Below are 23454 nucleotides of genomic sequence, written 5' to 3'. Positions count from 1 at the left end.
ACCCTGACACATCCTTGCTTTCCGACATCATCTCCTAAAACAACGAGATTCGGCGAGTGGAAGTCGTCTGGTCGTCAACGCTCCTAGTGCGTCATCGCTGCGAGCCTCCGCTGATGCCATCTTCATTCGCTTCAGATGAGTTGATGCCAAACGTCGCCTGGTTTAGCCCACTTTCATCCGTCATTGCCCAACCAAAACAAGCTAACCAAATGCAGGCCGACAAGATCCATTTCCGCTTCGCTGAATTCCTAGGCCTCTGCCACCCCTAGGGCCGCCACCATCTTCGGGATCCTCCTCCCCCTCCTGGACTCCTAGCTCGTCGCCGCCCCAAGGGCCGTTGTTGGAGACCTCTGCAGCCGTCGTCGAGGAAAATCTCTTCCACCCGGACTCCCAGGCATCTGTCGTCCCTAGGGCAGCCACCGCCAACGGGATCCGCCTCCTCACTGCGAACCTTGCACCGGCACTCAGGCCGCCACCGTCTCGGTTCGATCGCTGCCCCTAGGGCCGCCGTCGCTGCCGGAGAAGTCTTCCGCCCGAACTCCCAAGCACTTCTGCCAGACGCCACTGCGAACGATACCACCTCCACCCAATCCCGCCGTCTCCTTGCCAAGGATACGCTGCCGACGTTTAGGCCACCGCAGTCCGAAGGGACACCGCCGTCGACTCCAGAACACCTCAGCTACCGCCCTTAACAATCACATGGCTAGATCTGGGCATAGAGGTCACACTAGTAAGCTGCTACCCCTAGGAACATCACTGCTGGTGAGCATACCTCCATCCTCCGTCGCCATCTTCACCACCACGCCGAAGGGGACAGGCCACGCGCAGAGGAATCTGCCGCGGCGCTGCCAACTGCCTAGCAGCGGCAGCATGCCACCCGTCGTCCCCTACTGCCCTGAGGCCGTCGCCACTCCCCCACTTACACTGTCCATCTGCCGCTTCCATCACCACCGCGCCGCCCCACCAGAAGGAGCCAGCACCACCGCTTCACTAGCCGGAGCTAGCGCCACCGCCCACCTCCAACAGCGTCGCCGCCACTCTGCCACTAGGAGAGTGAGTCGCGAGTTCTGCTCCAACCAGACGTCGTCCTCGCCGGAGCAGCCGACCTGCCGACGCCACGCCCGAAGCCTAGCCGCCGCTCCCGCCTGCACGCAAGAAGCGGCCATAGAGAGCTGCCGAGAGTCGAAAGGAACCCCGCCACCACTGTCCTTGCACCCGCATGGAACTCCGGCGGTGTGCTCAGGCAGCGCCGAGGTGGGGAGGAGTCGAGGGGTCGGGGGAGTCGAAGGGGCGAGGTCAATCTATACTATACTAATTGGCTGGCTCATCGTTAAACATTCCATTGAAATTTCAGCGTTTGAGAGGATTGATCATAGAACTTTGTCCATGCTTAAAAATTTTTCTGACTCCACCACTACTATTTGCACGTTCTTTAGTAGCTGACAGTTAACAAGAAAGATCTGATTATTAATTCAATAGATCGTATTGTCGTGAACGTAAATCATGCTGATAATGCACATGTTAAATAAATCACGCAACGGAAAATTTAACACTTTTAAAATTCATACTTTGTAAATATGATATCGTACATCCTGAACTACTCTCATATTTTTTATTAATTTAATACTAAAATTTAAAATTAATAATTAGTTAAGGAGTAACTGCCTGAACTCTTCGTTTTAATATAACCAGCTATAATTTTAAAGCTAACCAACAAGTTTAACATAATTTTAAATATTTAAAATTCAATAATAGAAAGTGTAGCATATGGGTTGACGACCAGTTCTCTCGATTACCAAGTGACAAAATGGCATGCTAGTTATTGTGTTGCAAAACATGTAGTAGTAGTAAAATGAAACGTGAAGTTCCCAAGGAAAACAAAAAGGAAATGTGAAGATCTTCATGGGCCAGCTGCAAGCTGGCCATCCTCACCTTGTGCCACCTTGGGCCCTCGAAGGGCATGCTTTCACTTCCATAAGTTTGCAGGCCCACGAGCTACAAGCTGATCACACACAAATAGTCCCGATCCGTTGCTATCAAGCATCGACTTCAGTCTTCAAGACACCTGCACACCAATAAACCAAACACACAGTTTCGAACACAAACATCGCACCCCACATTATTTGACATGTGCATGAGTTAAAGATGCAACATAGATAGTCCAACCTATTGCCACCTACTCACATTGCACTAGCATTTCCACTTTTTCATCTCGAAACAATTGTGCCAACAAAGCATGGTTTCACAAAATGTCATTTCTGGTTTTCTAATGCTAAATTCATACTACTACGCTATAAACTGCGGAGCAAATCAGGGAAAGGAGAATCCTGGGACGGTGAACACGGCCTGTCACAAAGTCTGTTTCGCCTCCCTTAACTATAGTCCCTGGTGGGTTCTCCTCCTCGAGCGGTATTGGTACCGGTTTCATCCTATGTGGCTCCCATGTGGCACGTTGACTTGATCTTTGTTTGATGTAGTGCGAATGTGACGCTCGTATGGCATTAGTTTCAATAAAAAATTGAAAAAAGAAAATAAAAAATCCCAAAAGGAACCACATGCTAGTGATATTAACACCTCCTCCTCCTATAGAAAAAGGCCCATTTGTCAATGTCCCCATGTTATTTTTCCTTTTCTCTTCTCTTCCCTCCTCTCTCCTCTCACTCAGTGCAACCGTGGCAGTGACCTAGCTAAGGCCTGGTGGAAAGATCCAGGGTCTTAGCGATATGGGAGGAGAGGGCTCGTCAGTGCACCTGTTCTCCTCGCTCGCAACTTTGCCTCATTAGTCATCATCATCCGTCACCACCTGCTATACCCCTTGCCACCTCGCTCCTCAGACACCTCATCTCGTACCATGTTTTCCGCTGGCTCTGTCCTCCCTCCATGCTTCAACGGATAGCCGGAGGAGCCTACTGCCGAGAGGAGCTCGAAGCTCCCAGAGGCCACCTCTCACCATGACCTCGCGCGAAGTCGGGCATCTTGGGCTAGGCGTCATCGGGCACTCGAGCCGAAGATGGAGGAGATGGGGCAACCTCCGCTACCGCCCTTCCTTGACAGCACCGGCCATCCTCTTTCGTGTGATTCTGCCCTAGCCACCAACTGAATTTGCCTCAGCGAGTTGTATCCCGCCGTCCTACTAGAGATTAGGGATGAAGTTCCCCAAGCTTCGCGCTCGTTGCTTGGTCGCCAACATGGACAAGTACGGCGAACGGTCAAGGAGGTAGAAGGTTGGGGAAGGGAAAGAGTGCCACCAACACAAGCGCGTTGTCAATCCTTGCAGCACCACCATCGTGCCGCGGAGAGTCATAGACGGAGGCCTCTAGCTGCTCTACAACCCACTTCCCACCGTTTGCTGGAGCGCCGTTGGAGTCAGCGTCTCCCTGTGCTTGGGGACGAGCGGATGCGGCTAGGCTTAGGGTGCCCAAAATTGGTCACCTATCTCTCTACCACCATTGTCATCTACTAGCGCCCCACACAAGCTCGTCGGCAAAGGAAGCATGCCATATTGGTAGAGAAGCGTCCTAGGATTAGAATACGTGGAGGCCTAGAGGGAGGGGAAAAGAGGAGATTTTAGTGACGTGCGTCCACTACTTTTTTTAATTTTCTTTGTTGAATGTGATGCCACGCATGACAAAATAGCTATCAAAATCATTTCGAGACTCAAATTAAACCAATTTTGGGAGTTGAGGGAGTCTATGTATCTGGTTTTACGGTTGAGGGAGGAGATTTTACGGTGTGCGTGGTCCACTACTTTTTTTTTAATTTTCTTTGTTGACTGTAATGCCACGTATGACAAAATAGCTATCAAAATCATTTAGGGACTCAAATTAAACCAATTTTGAGAGCTGAGGGAGTCTATGTATCTAGTTTTACGGTTGATGGAGGAGAATCAATTAATCTGGAGAGGTAAAATGAACTTTTTTTTCCAGATGGCGGTCATAGGAGACTGCAATGCCCCTAAGGCGTACAGGTCGCCCGGTTTATCGAAGTCCATCAGTCAAGTGAAAGCCTATGAGCGATATATGGGCCTGACTTGGGCCTAGTACCGGATGGACTAGCACCGATGCAGGCAGTGCTGATGCGCTGTGGGCTGACGAACTGCTCAAGTGCAACAACGCTAGCAACGAGATTGTCACCGTTAGCTCCCCTTTTATTTCATACTTCTAGTACACTAGAAAATTAGTGTGACTGTTGGCCCGCCTATTATTTTATAACACATGCGGATTTTAAATTTTTAGTTTGATGGACAAAATATTGTGTTCATCCTTCGTGTTAAATACCGACGGATTATTTTATAATCTTATTTATTAGCGATTCTGTGTTGTTCTTTTTTCATAAAGTTTGCTTCCTCGTCTCTGTTTTAGTAAATTTCTCTATATATCTCTGAGTCCATTTGAACTGCGCCTTGCCAATCACCAATAATTTTGAACATTCAACCTCTATTTTTACTGATCTATACAGTTGGACCATCTCTAAACTAATCTACTAATCTTACCTGTGATCATGTTGCAAATTTGTTTGAAAATAATTTTTGTTTTAGTATAAAGATAATATATCAGACGACTGCACTTTATAATAACATCCTTTTAGTGTTTCTCGAAACATGGTATAGTACAATTTTTTAATGGGCAAGGATCGTTTAAAATGACATGGATAGTTTGTTTAAACCACATTACCTGCCACCTGGCTCCCTAGCATCTAGATTCTAGAGGCAAGGGCCCATGATGAAAGACAAAGAACGGCTATAGAGGGGGTGAATATAGCAATTCAAATCTTGCCCCCGAAAATACTCATCAAGCCGGATTTTCTCAAAATCCTTACTAGAACCGCGGATATTAGAGAAGCCAGATCTAGAAAAGAAGAGAGAAGGAATTCCCGAAACTAGAAGAGGAAGAGAAAAGAAATTCCCGAAACTAGAAGAGAGGTGAGGAGGAGATAGCAAAACTCATCATCACAAAGTTCAAATTGCAAGCGGAATTTAAATTGCGGAATTTAAATGAACAAGAAAAAAAAAACGAAACCCTTCAAATCATTTTATTCATAGGTGATGCAAAATAACCACTCAACTAGGAGCAAACATACACCTTCAGAGGAACATTAACACAAACTTAAAATCTCTCGGACAAACACACTCCAAACTAATCCTAATACAAAAGCCTCTCGGGCAAACACACTCCAAACTCACACCGAAACTCTCTCACCGAGCATCTCAAAAGGATTACAAAAAGAACAACCTGCACCCTTGCAATCATCTCTCTATTTATAGCCTAAAACTCCTAAGACATTGTCTCAAATACCCCTAAGGCGAAACCCTAACTCAGAACAGATCTGGTCCATCCATTGTTCCTTCTCCTCAAGGAAAAGCTCTAGATGTTTGCCACCTCATCGATCCGAAGCCTCACATGCAGATCAATCCGCGTGCTCTCCATCTTGATGAATCAAAGCTCGCCACGTCGCCGGCCGTGCCACGCGCGCTCGTCTTGATCCGCTCTCCATCCGTCCATGCGAATCCAGAGCCGTCGCGTGTCCAGCCTGAGCCGCTCCCGCGTGCGCTTCGTGAAAACCACGTTCCCGCCCGCGCCTTGCGAAAACCGCGTGGGACCTAGTACGTACGGTTCCTGCGCTCCAGCCGCGCACGTTGCTACCTCCGCCTTTGGGCCGTGCGCCCGCGCCTTCATGGCCTGCTCGGCTTAGCCTCCCTGCCAGCCGAGAGCAATCTTGGGCCAGCCACGTGCCTGGGCCAGATTGGTTTGGCCTCCCTACCAACCAAGCTGCTAGCCCACATGCACACATATGCATGCATGCCTTGGCTGCACCACCGAGCCATGCATGTGCATATTGATCATGACACACATACATGCTGCACATCTTTCTCTATTCCAATTTTCTTCACGGATTCTGGCACTTGCACTTGACCTTACGAAGCCCGTTGTGAAGACCTCCTCACACGGTGTCCGTCCACCGTGTACAACCTTATGTCCAATCTTGTCACCCGGCATCCTTGATCGTTCTGGACCTCAACTCCTTCTTGAGTCTAGTCCCGATCCGCCGTTGACCAAGATCAACTCTGATCACCTGCACACACATGAACCAAACAACCATTATCTTGGCACAGATGTCGCAACCTGACCAATGTTAGTCCACGCACACACTTCTTGCACTTCTGGTACTTGTCAATTTTCCATCACAAAAGAACCATAACCACACATGGTTTCACACATGATGGCTGGATGTCTGCACGGCCCAGTAGGGTGTCTGAGGGGCTGAGGTGCAGGAGCACTATGCGCGAGAAAGCAAGCAGCGAGGAGCGCATCAAGAAGGGTTTAGGGACATGTGTCAATCAAATATAGGGGAACAAATCGACCAATCAAATGGCAGGATAGTCTGCCAGATTTAGAATAGTAGATTTTTCCGTGTCTTATACTTTTGTCCATTCAATTTTATCATCGTTTAATTTTTAATCAGGTTAAAACTATATTCCCTAACTTGCAAAACCAGTAAAAATGCCATATTCTACACCATATATTTTTCGTGGAATATGGATATAAAAAGGAAAAAGTACGAATTACCCCCTAAACTATTTTTGTCAGCCGAATTACACCCCTAAACCACAAAACCAGACATTTTTCACCCTAAATTTTTAATACCGGACTAATTACCCCCCTCGACACTATTTTGAGCGGTTTTGAATTGAGCTTGCACACGTGGCGCCAACATGGCAATCACGGTCAGCAAATTCAGTGGGGCCCACCTGTCATTGTCTCACCCTCTCTCTCTTCTCTCTCTTTCCCCAATCCTGTCTCTCTCTTCTCCCTCCCCTCACGGCCTCACCTCCTTTACCCACTGACGGCAACAAGCTGAAGACGGCGGCGCACGGGGCGGAGCCAACTGGTGGCGCGGAGGGGGGCCGAGGACGGCGGCGAGCCATGCGACGGCGGATCTAGCTTCATCACGGGAGGAGGAGCAGCAAGCAACGCGGCCTCACCTTCCATCGACGCAGGGAGGGCGGCGCGAGAGCATGGGGACACGGGCGAGCAGGATTAAGAATGAGCAGGGGGACACGGGCGAGCATCCCACTAGCGGCCTGCTTCTTGGTGGCGTCCACCGACGCCGTGAGGCCACCAACCACGCCGTCGATGGACTTCCTCCAAGCGCCGAGCGCGTCATACGCCGACAGCCGCAGCTTGTCGTACCCCTCGGCGAACGAATCCTCCACTTGGAAGATCTTCTTCCCGAGGGAGCCGATGAACCTCGCGAAGGCGGCCACGGCGTCGGACGCGCCGGCCGGGAACGTGGTGGGCACTGGCGCGTCCAGCAGGGCGAGCTCCGCGGCGTCGCTGACTGTCGCGTCGTCGGTGGTGGCGGCGAGGTCGGAGACGGCCGTCAGCGTCGGCGGCTCAACCCCGCCGCAGAAGAGCGCGTCACCGGCGTCGATGCTAGGCATTTCCGCGGCGGAGAGCCCCCGCACAATGTCGTCTGGTGAGGTGGAGTAGGGGGAGACGATGGAGGAGTCGGCAAGCAGCGGGCGGTCGGGCACCGGCCACGCCACGAGCGGGTCGGCGGCTTACGACCTCACCTCCACCACCCTCCCGCCGCCAATCGGTTCCCTCTCCCGTCCACGTCTACCGCCGGCCGGATCCACCAAGCAGCGTCCGCTGCCGCTCTGTGCTATCGCTGGCCGCCCGATCAGCCTCTGCCTCCACCATGGGCAGCCCCGGCGAGCTCTGCCTCAGCCGCCCGCCACCCGGGCGAGTTCCACCTCCGCCGCTGACCGCCTGGTCCGCCTCCGCCCCTCGCAGCCGCCTGCCCAAGCATGTGCGTGGGAGAGAGAGAGAGTGCGTGACCAGGGTGAGAGAGCGCGTTGGGGGAGAGAGAGGTATGACAAATGGGACCAGGGAGGTATTTTTATTTTATTTTTTTGCTGACTATGATTGCCACGTTGGCGCCACGTGTGCAAGCTCAATTCAAAACCGCTCAAAACAGTGTTGAGGGGGGTAATTCGTCCGGTATTAAAAGTTTAGGGTAAAAAATATCTGGTTTTGTGGTTCAGGGGTGTAATTCGGCCGACCGCTATAGTTAGGGGGGGTAATTCGTACTTTTTCCATATAAAAATGGTACCGAGTTAGAATGAACTTATGTTGAAAATGAACCAAAGTTATCAAAAACTAAAGTTAAACCTAGCCACTAAATGGTTGTGATGTTGTATGAGCCAAGCATACGTGTTGTGTATGACCTAAAAAAATTGAATCCTCGTATTTGAAGCTTATAACAAGATTGGATTAAATTGGTCAAACTTTTAAAACTACAACCATTATTTTTAGATTAAAAAAAGTTTATAAAATCCAATAAGCCTAATGATACTATGATACTTTTAGGCAAATCTTTTTTAAACAAAGCATTTGAAAATTTATTGATGGTCAGAACTTCTTCAAAAGTTTGATCAAAACTTATCCTCAATGTCAAATATTTATAACTAGAGGAATAAAACTTAATTTGTTGGTGGAGGGGCATCGATGCGATAGTGGGCGGGGCTGGTGTCACATCCCACCCTTACATCATCTATAGTAACATTAGAAAAGATACGCCTCTGAAAATTGATGTGAACCGACTCCTACAAAAATACGATGTTGGTATCAGTCCCGGATACAAATGTTGGTACCCACAACCAACGGAGTAGCAACTAGCAACTAAGGCTGTGTTTGAGGAGAAGGTGATAGAGAAGATTGGGAAGATACGTAAAACGAGGTGAGCCATTAGCGCATGATTAATTGAGTATTAACTATTTTAAACTTCAAAAATAGATTAATATGATTTTTTACAGTAACTTTCCTATAGAAACTTTTTTAAAAAAATACACCGTTTAGTAGTTTGGGAAGCGTGCGCGCGGAAAACGAAACAAACAAACACCATATCACCCTAGAACGAACGCAGCCTAAGTAACTTATGATTGATTGTACCTTATAAGAGTTAAGAATAACACTTCGAATTATAGCTCATAGCAACTAAATAAATATACAGTGTTAGATCGTTATATTAAGGCCGGGATCAACTTAAAACGAGACAGCAAGGGCAAGAATTATACCTTTTCGATTTTGTTCTCCCTCCATTTGCACATCCTGCAATGATGCAAGAGGAAAACCTCGTGACAAAAGTTTTGAAATCCCATTGCATTCTCTATATAGTGCATCCTGCTCGTGAGTTTGGATTCCGGAGTTCCAACGCTGCAATTTTCTTCTCCATGTAGTGAAGTACTGTTTTGGTCCATGGAGACAACAGACAAGGCAATCATGATGGATATGTCGGCCGGACGTGTGCATGCATCGAAGATGAAGAGGTGTTGAAAATATGTTGCGTGTGTATAGAAATGGAACAGTACTAAATTTAAAGTTCTGATCGTCCAGTTGCTGTTCCTCTGATAGCAATGTGCCACTCAAGACAAGGATGATATCCATGTAAACTGTGGCGATCTTTTGGGTGGATTTGCCACTAGCTGTAGTAGAAGATAGAAGTGAAAAAAAAAATACTGTTATCATCACCCGGGATTCAATTTTTATTAGAGCAGGTTTAATAGATCCTAATCAGCCAGCGCTAGCACGCTACGCTTCAGCCAAATCTGACGTGGAGAAGTGAGAAGGGAAGAAAAAGGATGGAGCGGACGTTCCATCTATCGCCCGGCTGAAGCGCAACACACGAGAAAATCAGGTGCGAGGAAATCAGGTGTACATGCGAATATTAAATGTCTAAATCTTCAATAGAGGTAAACAAACAGCTAACTTAACAGCCAGCCTATTATATTAATGATGGCTATAGGTGACATGGTACTAGTATAGAGCCGGCAGGTGGCTATATTATTATCCTTGCTCTTACTACATCTTCCAGTAGATTTAATACCAGATTGATCACCAAGAAAGATAATGCAGTAATCTTTACCAGAAATTACTGTTACCACATGATTGCTCTTTGCTTCTCCTCCGCTGCTGCTATCATAGTACAACATCTGTTGAAGATAATACAGCAGCAGAAAAGTTTCAGAAAGCAACAATTGTTACACGCCGCACGCATAAGTTTTTCCCTTGTCTTGACGTTAAAAAAGCGCGAGAGAGCTTAGCTTTACGCTGCACTGCGACCAGGTTAGGCATGCATATATAATATATATATATACACACGCATGCAACTTTAGGATCAGAGACCAGAGCGTGTACTGTGACCAGATGATCGATCAAAAGAAAAAAAAGGTTGCTTTTATCGCGAGTAACCGAGGCAGGCTGCGTTGCAGGGCTCGATCGCAGCGTGCATGCGACACAGTGCGCGATGATATGCTACAGCGTACAGGCGAATGCGTACAACTTTCTTTGGTCATCATGGTAAATAGTCCCCTGAGCCGCCGAGCAGAGAGCGTTGGACACGTCCAAAGATGGCAGCTTCAGTATTACGCCCCCCACAGTGAAATCTGAGTGCTGGGGGCACATCGTGTTGACGCTGTCCGAGCCTATTATTCATCATTGGGCGATTTTTTTTATCGTAAATTTTTATGTGCTCAATTAGTACAGTTTCACATGAGCTGATCCACAACTTCCATGGCTCCAGTTAAGTTATTGCAGCCTTGCAGGTAGTTTTGCACTCGTGAAAAAAAAAAGTATAGTACTGTACCTGGTTAGTTTTTATCCTCATCATTTAAGTGAACAGGAAGTGTGAAGTCTCTTTGTAACCTGGTATGCACGACCATCCATTAATTGCAAGTAGGGACGATTATATATTATTAAGTAGTACCCTTGATTCTTGCGTGTTGCAGAACGCATGTTGCTTCTTATAATTTGTTCGTAATCACTGAAAAAAAATGCTAAACAGTCAATCTGGTCCTTCAAATTTCGTTGGAGGCTTGATTTTGGTCTTGACGTCTTATCAGAGTCCGGTCCCCACTCCCCAGGTTTTCATTTTGGATCAAAAATCATTGTGTGACTCTCGTTCGATCGTACTAGATTAATATCGCCAATGTCACCGGCCTATATGCTTTCTTCACAACTTCATATAGATAATCAAACGAAAACCAAAAAAAAAAATGAATCGCTTTGACTATTGACATCACTAGGGCGACCTTAAACAACCTGATATCCAAAAACGGTGATAAGGTGAGATCTGACGTGTCTATCTGCATTTTATTCTATGTCACTCACCACACGTCTCCACGTTATAATTCGCCCCCTTATTAAACTACTATAAGCAAGTTATCCCAATACGTCGGTTTTTTAGTATAATTATTTTCTTGTGCTCCAACAGTTGATGCCATGTGGCCGCTTGAGCTATAAATTTTTCTTCCCCTTTAACGATAGCCTTGCCTATTGTTAGAGATAGAGCCAGCTATTGGGCAGGTTGGGCGGCCACCACAGAGCTCCACCGCTGACACTTCTAATATAGATAGTTGTTGACGTCTAAAAAAAATTAGTCGATCACCAAAAAAACACTATTAATCACCTTCTTCCCCTTTGGCAATAACCTTGCCTATTGTCACTGACGGAGCCATGCACCAAGCATGTTGGTTGCCCTTGCTCCGCTACTGATGTTTTTACTACAGATAACCGTCGGTGTAAAAAAATGATCAATCACCGAAAAACACAATTAATCGTTCGGACTCAAAGGCACCGCATTGCCTATGCACCTAATAAAGTCAGTGGCACAACGAAATTGCTTCTACAAGCCATAGTGGCTTGCCCCCTTCTATCTCTAAATAATGGCTTTGTTCTTGATTGCGAATACATGCACACCATTTTCTATCTACTCTCTCCGTTTTTAAATATTTTACACCGTTGACTTTTTATCACATGTTTGACCATTCGTCTTATTCGAAAAATTTTATGAAATATATAAAACTATATGTATACATATAAGTATATTTAACAATGAACCAAATGATAGAAAAATAATTAATAATTACTTAAATTATTTGAATAAGATGAACGGTCAAACATATTTTAAAAAGTCAACGGCGTCAAATATTTAGAAACGAGGGAATATGTATTTTTGTTGAAAAATATATACGTGGGGACTCGAGATCTAGCAAATGCATTATTGCGCGCGCGCAAGCAATCATATGTAAGATGGTCCTAGCTAGGTCATCCATGAACATGTACGTCCCGTCCCGATGTCCGTATCCTGCTCCCTGGCCAAACGATCCATGCTCTAGCTGGTAAGAAGCAAAGCTGGCCTTCGATCGTTCCCAACTAACAAATTCTGCACGTAATCTTTGCGTGCATCAGCAGCGCTGTTCAGTCCTTCATTTTCCTTGCAAACACACGTCATGGTGTTCGGCGTGATTTCCTCTCGAGAGGCATGCGACCGTGCATAGCGAGAGCTGTGTACCAGTGCTTCGATCACTTGCAGAGAAATCAGAATTCTAGCTCTCTTGGTCAAGAACTCCATGGCCCCCACTCTACGCGAGCTGCTTGTCTCATTGCATCACTGCATACTCTACTAGATAAACGAATTTTACCAACGGGAGGCCATTTATATTTTCAGGCGGACCAAAAAATACTTTCATATAACCCTGCCTGTAAAAATCAACTTTTTCAGGCATACATCCTATGAGATTTGCCTAGATAAATATGATTTTCGCAGACGGAACCTTAGGTGGTCCTCCTGCAACTTACGAGAACACTATTAAATTTGACCATGCCTCATTTTTTTCTCTGTCTCCCTCACTTTTTCCTCTCCCTCCCCTTCACTTCTCTCCCTCTCCCTCTCCATCTACCGGGGACAGCGGCAGCGCCGGCCACAGCCGATGACAGCGGAGGTGCGCGGCCCCTCCCCTCCCTCCCTCCCTCCTTCCCTCTCCCTCCGGCTCCCCTCCCCGCCACTTCTTTCCCTCCTAGATCCGGCGGAGGGGAGGGGCGGCGGCGATGCGGCTCCCCTTCCTCTCCCTCTCCCTCCCAGATCCGATGGAGGGGAGGGGTGTCGATGGTGGCGCGGCTCCCCTCCCTCTCCCTCCCAAAACTAGATCCAGAGCACTGGATTTGGTGTCGGCTGTGCTCAAGAGCATCGGATCTAACACCGGCGGTGCTCTTGTCAAGCGTGGAGACCTCGAGCGCACCACGACGACGATGACGGCGGGCAGCAACCACGGTCAGGCTCTACTCCCGCCTCCATCTCCTATTGGTCTCTCGGCGGGCAAGCTAGCTCCTCCAGTCCTCTTCCTTTCCTCTCCCAGATCGCATGTAATGTAATTTGTGAATTTGAGAATGCTACGTGAATTTGGTATCGAATTTGTGAATGTGGACTTTGTGATAGAACTTGAGGTTTGATTTAGATTCGGTGACGGGATGAGGAGCAGTGTACGCTGCTGATTTTTTTTCACCGAATATGATTTTTCTAGGTGGGTTGTACAAGGGAGCCGCCTGCTAAAATTGATTTTCCTAAACGGACGGTATAACTCAGCCGCCTGAAAAATTGATTTCCGCAGGCGGCCGAGACGTCTGCCTACGAAAATACCTGATTTTCGCAGGCCTTTACTTACAGGCGACATGTCTGATCGCTTGCGAAAACCATTTTTGCCGCTTGCAAAAATGGTTTTTCTAGTAGTGTAGATCGAGCTCTAGGGTGAGCTAATTTGGAGGTTGATTCATCAGCTAGTCATGTGCACTTTGTCAGTTTCGTACCAGATTATGTGCAAGCTGCAAGTAATTAGTGCTAGGCACCACAGTCTTGTCCCCCAGATGAGTGAAAATAATGCGAAACATGGATGGTCTATTGGTCCAGGCGACGCGGCGACAGGGGCCCTACGCATATGCACGAAGAGGACGATGGTTAAGCTGGGTCGTCGCCATGCAATCTGAAGTCCGTAGTGCATGAAATCTCCGGGACGGTAGGTAGCAGGAGGCATTCACAGACACATGTTCTTGATTCCTAAATTTTGCCAACATCGCGATCATGTAGAAATGAACGGCGAGATGCATGCATGGGAGACTTGTTGCAAAGTAATTAAAGGTAGATACGGAAGTTATAATCCGATATGAAATAGTAGAATAATACCGATCAGCGCGAAGAATATGGAGGCCTGCTTTGGGATAAAGGTTTTAGGGGGAAATTTTGACAGATTTAAATTATAAATAGAAAAAAAATTAAAGGGTTTGATATACTTTTAAAATTTCTATGGAAGGGATTAATATATAAAAGGTTTGGTAATTTTTTTGATAACTAGTTAGAGAGTACTGACTAGATATGGAGCCAACTAACTTTTGATATATATATTACTCCCTCCATTCCAAAAATATAAGGCACAACCACCCTTAACCCAAAGACCAAGAAATAATTATTATCATCTTATAGTTTGTATCATCCTAATAAATATAATGCATGCATCCAATACGATTAGATAACATGATAGTGGGGGATTTAAAAAAGTAATAATTTAATGGAGAAGATGCTATAGTTAATTGCATACTTGCATGCATGCCTTATATTATAGAATGGAGGGAGTAATACATATGTACATGCCTTTTCTCCGACTTAGGGCACCTCCCCACCCCACGGCAATCCTCTTTTTTTTAGAGTGTTTTTTATTAATTTGTAAAATCTATAGACTATAGGTATTTTCACTGACATCAACATTTAGATTAAACATTTCTGGTGTGCAAGCAAAAAAAAACCAGTTTTGGAATTTTAACCCTGCTGAAGTTTTGCAATTCTTTGAAGTTGATAATTCAACACTCTCTGACTGAATCCCTTCCATACGTACTAGAGACTGCGAAGCTACTGTGTGCCAAAAACACTCGGCAACACCTCGAAAACTCTCGGTAACACAAGTTCCCGAGAGAAAACTCCCGGGAACGCGCTCTCAGCAGCTTCACACCTTTACCGTGAGGTTCTTCCCGTGCGACACCGCATGTACAGTCGGGATGATGTACAAAATTACCGAGTAAACACAACCGCTCGGTAACAATCTTTTTAACGGCACAAGCCGTGTACAAGACGGGACAAAGCCGGGAGGTAAAAAACACGGGAAAATTACAATCGTTACCGTGTGTAGTACTGGATACACGGGAATGCTGAAATTGTTGCCGTTTGTTTGTGTAGCTCACGGTAACTTATTGAAAATGAACATTAGGTAACATTGTACCTGTTTTACAGATTTCTTATATATTCATGATAGTACATCACAAATATGAGACAAGAACAGTCACACAGATTTCACACAAACTTGGCAGACAGAACATAGGCCAGCATTAGAGAAACAAATTAGAATCATACAAAAATATCATGTGAACATAATAAGCTGTAGATTCTCTGGTATTATTAAGAACATCATGAGGCAAGAACACAACATGAATGGATCTACATACTAGCTAGCTACACATGACTCAATAGAAACGGAATGAGCCTCAGTTCTTACAAACTCTGCCAGGGAGGCAATAGACACATCTTAGTGGCTGACTAACCAAATGTGTGCATTGACAACACAAATCAATCCCAGTCCTTTGCCATGATACCTAAAATTATACAAAAAGTTATATGAGAGCCAAATGATATTATAGTTTGTTTCACATACCACATTATGAAGCAACAAGCCAAATGATATTACAATCAAGTATGAAATTCCAAATGACAAAGAGGTGGCATGAAACAACTTTTGTGAGAGCATATCTCTTAATGTGTTTGTGTGTGTGTGTACACCACTGCACAGATAAAAGAATGAAGGGAAACATCTTTGCTACCGCTTCTTCTGAATGCCTGACAACAACATAGGCAAATATACTCTTAGTATGATATATTTGTGATTCTTAATTTAGTCAACACTATAATGAATCTCTTAATCGTCATTTTTTTCTTCCGTACCAAACAAACTTACCATTGACATAAAATAACCACGACAGAGAATTACCTTCAATCAAGTGGGAGATCCAACCAATTGTTGGGATAGAGCAATAATTTGCATCCATGCTCTGTCGCTAGCCCTACATCTCGTCCTGATCATGACCATGGCAGAGTGCTTGGTGCAATCAGCTCCATGTACTGCTTCCATGATATTCTGCAGCCTCTCCAGTACACAGCTGGTCACAGTTGCAGAGGATGAAAAAATTGAGGTGGTCGTGTACTGGAGTTCATGCATGATATCACAAATAGTTAATAATAATGTTCTACAAAAAGAACATTAGAATATTATGCACTTGAAGAAATGATTGTCATTTTGTGTTGCATTGCCAGGAGATTAATATATTTTGGAACAAACTGAATCTTATCCTCTCTCTCGTAAGGAAAATATGAAATCTTATTCACTCTAGCAAAAACTGAATTAGATTTTCAATTCACACAATCTGTAAAAAACACAACCGATAGAAGAAGATGCAAGCAACAATTAACAGAACATCTCCTCCATTTTGATTAGGGTGTTAGCAATCTTCAGTCTTAACTCAGATCTTTAATTTATGGTCTACCACTCATTACAGTGTAGAAGAGGCATAATTGGTTATAAAAACCGATAGGGGAGAATAGGATGTGTTAGGATACTCTGTCATGGAACCAACTACCTGTGAATCTTAGTGCTGAAATGTATTCTTTAGAAAGCAATTTGACAGCACAGATAGAAGCAGGAGCAGAAAACTAAGAACTGAAGGGAAAAAAATAAAAATCCAAAGATCCTCCATGCAGCAATGCTGCACCATCTGCATGCGCCACCAGGTACAAGATGATCTCAAGCCGTGCAGTAATTACCGGTTTCTGTCACAGCGACATAGTCAAATAGCACCAATAATTAACCAAGTAGAAATGTATGCATAGCTGTTCACTAAAAGAAAGTAACTGAATTTCAGTTCAGCAAGAAAAATGTAATTTAATGCAAGGTACAAAGTATTTCTAACCAGACTGGAAAGAATCTAGCTGCTCCACCCTCCATTCTGCTATAACCCGGTCCCCTTACCATTAGCATATCGTATATAGTCTGCAGATATTAATTTCAGAGACGGGTCAAATCTGGTCCCCTTACCATTAGCAACACAGAACACTCTTTCAGAAGGATAAATGGACAACAGGTCGATTCAATATATAGAGTTTGCAACACTATATTCGTTTGCTCTGTACAAAGACTGCATGGTGGCATCATAATATCCAAATTACTACTAGCAAATAAAGCTTTACAATAATCTGTCCCACCAAGCACAAACGGAGCTGCAAGAGGTTCAACAAATTCTGAATATGTTCTCCCCGACCAAGAAACTTCTGACCAAAGAGAAATATTTACCCTGATACTAAAATTTGTACTTCTAATGCATATCAAATAGCATACCATGGTTCCTTTTGGAAAGCTGCAGAGCCACAGATGGAAAGATGGAGGTGCTTTACTGACCTCTCGTTTACGAAGCACGTTGATGTAGATAGGGCCGAGTAGAGTCGTCTGCCTCAGCCACAGTGGCGTCCTAGCCTAGGAGGAGCAGGCGGGGTTAACAGACGGAGCTCCGACTTCATGTGTAGCGTTCCTCCCGGAGCAGTGGATGGAGGCGGCCGTCACAGGTGGGGATGAAGGTGAGGCCCCCTCGATGGGGATGTGCCCACGGCGGACTCGGCTTGGATGGGGGCGTGGTGTGGTGATGTGGGGCTGGATGGGGCAGCACGGCGGCGGGGACCTGGATGGTGTGCGGTGCGGCGGCGGGGGCGGGGGAACCGGGGGAGCACGTCGATGGAGTCATGGGGATGAGTGGTGGACGCGAGGATTGGGGATTTTTTTGTGACCTAGTAAGCCACACAAGAGAGGTTTGGATAAGAACCCACGAGATTTTTTGGTGCCCGCTGCACGATTTCTGACAGGTGGGCCTGGGCTGTTACCGAAGGCAAATATACAGATTATTCTCGGGAATCAACTATTCCTTTCGCGCCAACGAAAAACAAAGCCGGCCATCCTTCGGCGCCAACGGAAAATCGTCCTTCACTCTGACGGAAATCATCACCTACCAAGCCAAATAATCCGCCCCGTCACGTGGAAACAGTGGGTCCCAGTGTTACCGAGAGTATCGGCTTGGCACACGGTAATTTTTCAATGTTCCTGAGTTTTTATTTGAAAACACACGGTATGTTCACAATCTTACCAAGAGTAGGCAAAACCTCTCGGTAACGGAGAGAGGCACACGGTAGCTTCACAGTCTCTGATAGTTATACCCTCTAGGCTTTGCCTCAATATCCCTTCTGTTTCTCAAAATTCATTTTAAATACCTTGTTTCCATTCTATTAGTAGTCTGTCCTTCTTTATTAAAACAAAATGACCATAATACTCTTGACTCGCAATACTAAGGGAAAATAATATCTCTACCAATATCAAACTATCAAGGGAAAAACATTCCGTATACGTAAAATTCCTAATAATGCTTTCAAATTGAAAAAACCAACCTAATAATGAAAAATATCATATAGATTTCAACCAAATTTCAATACAGTATGTTTTTTTTTTCAAATTCATGCTGCGGGTATTGAAATTTAGTGAGTTGGGTATCAATGAAAGATTTGGTGATTTAGATAACTGTTCTCCCAATATAAGTATTTATTAAAAATAAAAGTTCACTTATTTGATTTTATGAGTTAAATTATGAAAACTACCGAATGTTCCTAGAATTTCTCCAAGACTCGATTTTTATTGGTTTTGTTGGATTGGATTAGCCCATGTTCATCCAAGTTATAGGACTCGAATACTGTTTGATGATTGACTCAAGTGTTTTGATTTATCAGGTGAGGCCTATATATGCTTATAGATATAAGTAGAGCAAAGGGTGGTACTGGTATGGTTATTTTTTAGAAAAAACTTAATGGTAAACTACTGGAATAACAAGTAGATGATTAAATCAAATAAGTTAGGACTAAGAAATGCCACAGAGATTAAGAGAGATTTAGAAAACAACAATGGGGCTAAGGGAGAACTCACGGTACATCAGGAAGGCTATCTTTCTATCCATATATATCTTTCTATACCGTATTTCTCTGACCAAAATGAAGGTTAACAAAGGGGTGAAATATGATGGTCATGCATGGTACTATCCATAATTCTCAGCTATCACTATTGTGTGGTTTCTTTGTGAGGCCTTCTTGATGACTTCATGTTCTTTTCTAAGTCATGTTAGACCAATAGAGATTTCTCAAATCTCTCATGATCAGTTAACTAAAAAAACAAATTTCAGTCAGCTCTTTGGACGGATTGCTTTGCGATTTATGCGTGAGTAGTGAACATCATCTTCTCCTTTTCAGAGCTCCGCAGCTCACTGGCGCTGCCCTCCTCTCCTCGCTTGCTGGCTAGAATATTCGAAATAGCATTAGCGAGCCAGTCTAGACCGCCTCATCCTCCTCCTCCCCCCCCTCCCTCCTTGTACAAGTTCAGCAATGTGAACCACCCACCTCACTAACAGATCCTCCACCAATCCACCCCACCACCAATCATGCCCATTGCAGGCTTCCACCGCCCGCCTGTCATTGTCGCCCACTGCCGATCCACCCTTCGCCCAAGACTATCCCTTTTAACCCAAAGGAAACCCCCTCTTCCCCCTCCTTTAGCCCGTCTTTCCACCTAGACCCTAACCTAAAACCCAAATTCATATCTTTTAATCCATTAGAGTTAAGGTGTCGCTGTTACCGTACCAAAGAAGATGTCCATAATCCGCGTGCGCACACACACAAAGAGCATCGGTAGGTAAAAGGTGGCTGAAATTCATTAAAACTAGCAATTCCCCTCTTATATATATATTAGTTAGAAGAACTGATCAACATATAGCCACAGAAAATCTTCTCCTTCCCCTATCATGCATGTCCTCTTCTGTTCCGACTCCCGTAGGACACTTCAAAATCAAACTAACACCTGCACAACTTCGACCGAAGAAAATCCGACTTCAAAGGCGCACATACACACAAACAAACACCCTCCTAGTGCGGCTAGTGCGGCTGCACTCGCTTCAACTGCCACGCCAATGGTGAGGAAGCTGCCGCTAAGCTCCGTCCTCTACACCATCAACTCGGCCAGGGACATCCCACCCTCGTCGCCTCCCCCTCCGGCGGCCACTCCACCGGCATGGATGTGGCCTTCTTGCAAGCACCCTAGAGCTCATTCCTTCCGTTCACCGTCCGCCGCCTCGGCAGCCGCAGCGGCCAAGACCATCGCGTCGATCTTCCTCGACTCCGGCGAGTCCTCCTTCGCCAACTCATCCGCGCGCATGCACCACGACTGCGCCTCCGACAGCCTCTCCACCGAGTCCGACGTCTCCGCCACGGCCGAGGACATGGCCGACGCCATAGTCCGCGGGCTCCGCTCCGACCGCCTCCTCTTCGAGCCCCGCGCGCCCTCCAGCTCCATCCTCGATAAGAAGCCCGTGCGCCGCGCCGCAGGCGGCGGCGACGACGACGACGACGGCGCGGCGTCGTTCGGCGGCGGCGTCGCGGTGGCGTTCGACTCGGAGGATCCGTACGAGGACTTCCGGGCGTCCATGGCGGAGATGCTGGCCGCGCACGGCGTGGGCGACTGGGGCTGGCTGGAGGCCATGCTAGGGTGGTACCTCCGCGCCAACGGCAAGGAGACGCACGCCGCCATCGTCGCGGCGTTCGTCGACCTTGTCGTCTCCACGGCGGCAAGGGGCTCCAGCTCCTCCCGCCACTCGTCGTTCACTCTCGCCGGGACCGACCTGGAGAGCAGCAGCGCCGGCGGCGGCGCCGCCGGCCATATCTCTTTCAGGCTAAGGTAAAATAACTAAAGCTAGCCCCGAGACAATGCGGGCTGGCTACCTACGTGTGTGTGTGCGCGTGTTAATTAATTCCGTTTGTCTTTGTGCTAAACTGTAGTAGCACTTTCCAATTGAATGACGAAGTAGCTAGCTAGCCTCCGGTTAATCATGGATCAATGCCAGATTACCGATAATGCACATGACTCCTCCTACCCGTCGTGTATCAAGCTTGCATGAGTGGAAGTAATCAAGTAAACTGTAATATTGAGTGTAAGTGTGTAACTAAGTTTGTACCCAGTACCCGCAGAAGCAGCTGGTAGTGGTAGCTATAGTAAGCTAGCTATAGCTGCCGGACTACCGGCACGTATGTACGTGCAACATGTGGAACGTAACAGCTAACAGTGACAGCGATGTGACCAACGTAACACAGTACTTTGCAGTAAAAGTTTACACATGCGCAGCACCGGACAAGGGACGGGGGTTTGGATCTAGCCGGCAGGCGCGAGCTGAGATCGATCGATCCACCGAGCCGCGGGCGGCGGGCGCGCGCGGGCCGCATGCCGCATGCAAGCACGGCTCGCTCTCGATCGATCTGCAGAGCAGTAGAGGCGACAGCGAGCGTACGTACGTACGAGCGCTGGGGTGTACGCGCGCGATCCATGTGAGACGAACAGCGGACGTCTTATCGGTAGCGGTTTGGGCGGCCGGGGGCGGTGGTGGGGGTGGGGGTCGCGCGCGTCGATCTTGGTCCCCGTGGGGCCGTGGATGCACGTGCCGTCGAGATCGGTATCGGGAGGGGGGGATACGGACGGACGACGCGGAGCCCGCGCGGGCGGCGACGTTGATGCGGCAGCGGCATCCATCGATCGGCCGCTGGCTGCGCGCGCGCGGGTGGAGGGGGCCGGGGGACATACACCGGTTGGAACCGATCGATGGGCCGGATGGCGGGTGCAGCGCTTTAGAGCAAGTTCAATAATATAGCCCAGTACAAGCTCCAATTCATCTATAGTCAATCTAATAACTAATTTATACAATAGTTACTTACTATACTATTAATATATGGCCTCACTTGTCATACACACATTGCATCTTGGAGTCCATGCTGCAGCTGGCTACAGCCTGCTACAGATCTGTAGCCCGCTGTTATTCTCTCTCATCTTTTATCTTATTAAAATATGTTTATTTTTTTTAATAATGAAATAAAATATCCCGGCTTTTGCTCATCAGAGCTACAGCCAATTATTACAAAAGTAACACCCAAACACTGAGTGTAGTTCAAATGAATTAAACACACCCAACAAAATAAAAGATCAAACTAAAATAAGGAGAGCACATTTATTCAAGTCTATTTGTGAATCTCCATCCATAGTTTGCAAGGAGTTGCATGACCATTGTCTCAAGCCTACGATATGCAACCTTCATAAGCTCTTGATTATCTTCACACATTTGTAGCTGTGCCCAAAATCGGAACCAATATGTTGCCTTGAAAATTACCTACATATATGAGATAGATGGTGATTTGTCAAAAACCATATCATTCCTAGTCAACCACAGAGCCCAACATATGACAGAAGCTCCTACAAGTATGAGTTTACTCTTCTTCTTGTCTACCCCCAAGAGCCAACCATCAAACATATTAGATATTGTAGTAGGAAGGTATAAACCAAGAGAGAACTGTACTGCTCTCCAAACAAATTTTGCATAATGACACTCTATAAAAAAATGTTGAATAGTCTCATTTTTCATTAAAAAACAACATCTTAAACTGCCATTCCAATTTCGTCTTGCCAAATTATCCTTGGTTAGCACAACCCCTTTAAGCAAGTACCACATAAAATTCTTAATCTTAAGTGGCATCTTAAGCTTCCAAATAATCTTGTTTCTCTCAATATAACCATTATTAATTAAATCTAGATACATCGACCAAACAGAAAATATTTCATTCTGATGATAATTCCATCTAAAACTATTAGAGGATTGATTCAATTGAATATGTACAATAGAAGCACACAATTCATGCCAATATGCAAGATTCTGACCAACTAATGATCTCCTAAAGGAAACATTGAGTGGAACAGATCTCATAACATTAGTAATAGTAGAACTTTTCCTTCGGACAATAGAGTATAAAGATGGATATTTGTCTTTAAAAGCCAGGTTTCCTAGCCATTTATCTTCCCAGAACCTTATTTGTTTCCCATTATTTACAATCCAAGAACCCATATATAAGAAGGTATCTTTGACCTTCATGAGACCTGACCAAAAATGAGAATCGCCATGTTTCTTATTAACTTGGGTTATAGACTGATTGTAGAGATACTTTCTCTTCAATAGATTTTGCCATACACCTTCCTCGTTAATCAACTTAAACAACCACTTACTCAAGAGACACTTGTTTTGTATTTTCAAGTTATGAACCCCTAAACCTCCATGATGCTTAGGTTGACAAATGATATCCCATCTAGTAAGTCTATACTTTTTTTATGGTCATCCCCTTGCTAAAAGAACCGTGATCTATAATAATCAATTTTTTGAAGAACCTCTTTCGGTATCTCAAAAAAAAATCATAAACATAGTTAAACTTGAAACTACAAAGTTAATCAAAACCAGTCTACCCCCAACAGATAAATGTTTTCCTTTCCAACTACTAAGTTTTTTCTCAATTCTTTTCTCAATCATTTTCCAATCTCTATTATTCAGTTTTCTAACATGCATTGGTATACCAAGATATTTAACAGGGAGAGAGCCAAACTTACAACCAAAGATGTTAGAATACTCATCA

The 23454-nt window shown here is 45.7% G+C and overlaps 1 protein-coding gene and 2 long non-coding RNA genes across 4 annotated transcripts; 1 reads left to right on the top strand and 2 right to left on the bottom strand.

The window, feature by feature from the left end:
• Positions 1–5008: 5008 nt before the first annotated feature.
• Positions 5009–9191, bottom strand: LOC112938977 (uncharacterized). Its single transcript, XR_003242252.2, has 2 exons — positions 9080–9191; positions 5009–6072 (listed from the first exon to the last, which is right to left on the bottom strand). It is a non-coding gene; the product is annotated as an uncharacterized lncRNA (long non-coding RNA).
• Positions 9192–15212: 6021 nt separating this feature from the next.
• LOC9270782 (uncharacterized) lies at positions 15213–17714 on the bottom strand. 2 transcript variants are annotated; one of them, XR_010741390.1, is made up of 4 exons: positions 17330–17714; positions 16845–16924; positions 15869–16704; positions 15213–15717 (listed from the first exon to the last, which is right to left on the bottom strand). It is a non-coding gene; the product is annotated as an uncharacterized lncRNA (long non-coding RNA). The 2 variants fall into 2 exon arrangements; XR_010741389.1 differs by having other exon boundaries at positions 15213–15476.
• A 2118-nt stretch (positions 17715–19832) lies between these two features.
• On the top strand, positions 19833–20969 carry LOC4338923 (transcription repressor OFP13). Its single transcript, XM_015783425.3, has one exon. It carries the CDS (start codon positions 19926–19928, stop codon positions 20691–20693), a length of 768 nt encoding a protein of 255 aa, XP_015638911.2. The 5' UTR covers positions 19833–19925; the 3' UTR covers positions 20694–20969.
• Positions 20970–23454: the final 2485 nt, after the last annotated feature.

The sequence above is a fragment of the Oryza sativa genome, chromosome 5, assembly GCF_034140825.1.
Source record: "Oryza sativa Japonica Group chromosome 5, ASM3414082v1".
NCBI lineage: Eukaryota > Viridiplantae > Streptophyta > Magnoliopsida > Poales > Poaceae > Oryza > Oryza sativa.
Note: the sequence above shows the minus strand (reverse complement) of the source record. Positions and strands in the feature narration are given on the sequence as shown.

What these genes read in the sequence shown, in the direction of transcription:
- LOC4338923 (XM_015783425.3), top strand. Translation starts at nt 19,926, where the DNA reads ATGGTGAGGAAGCTGCCGCTAAGCTCCGTCCTCTACACCATCAACTCG.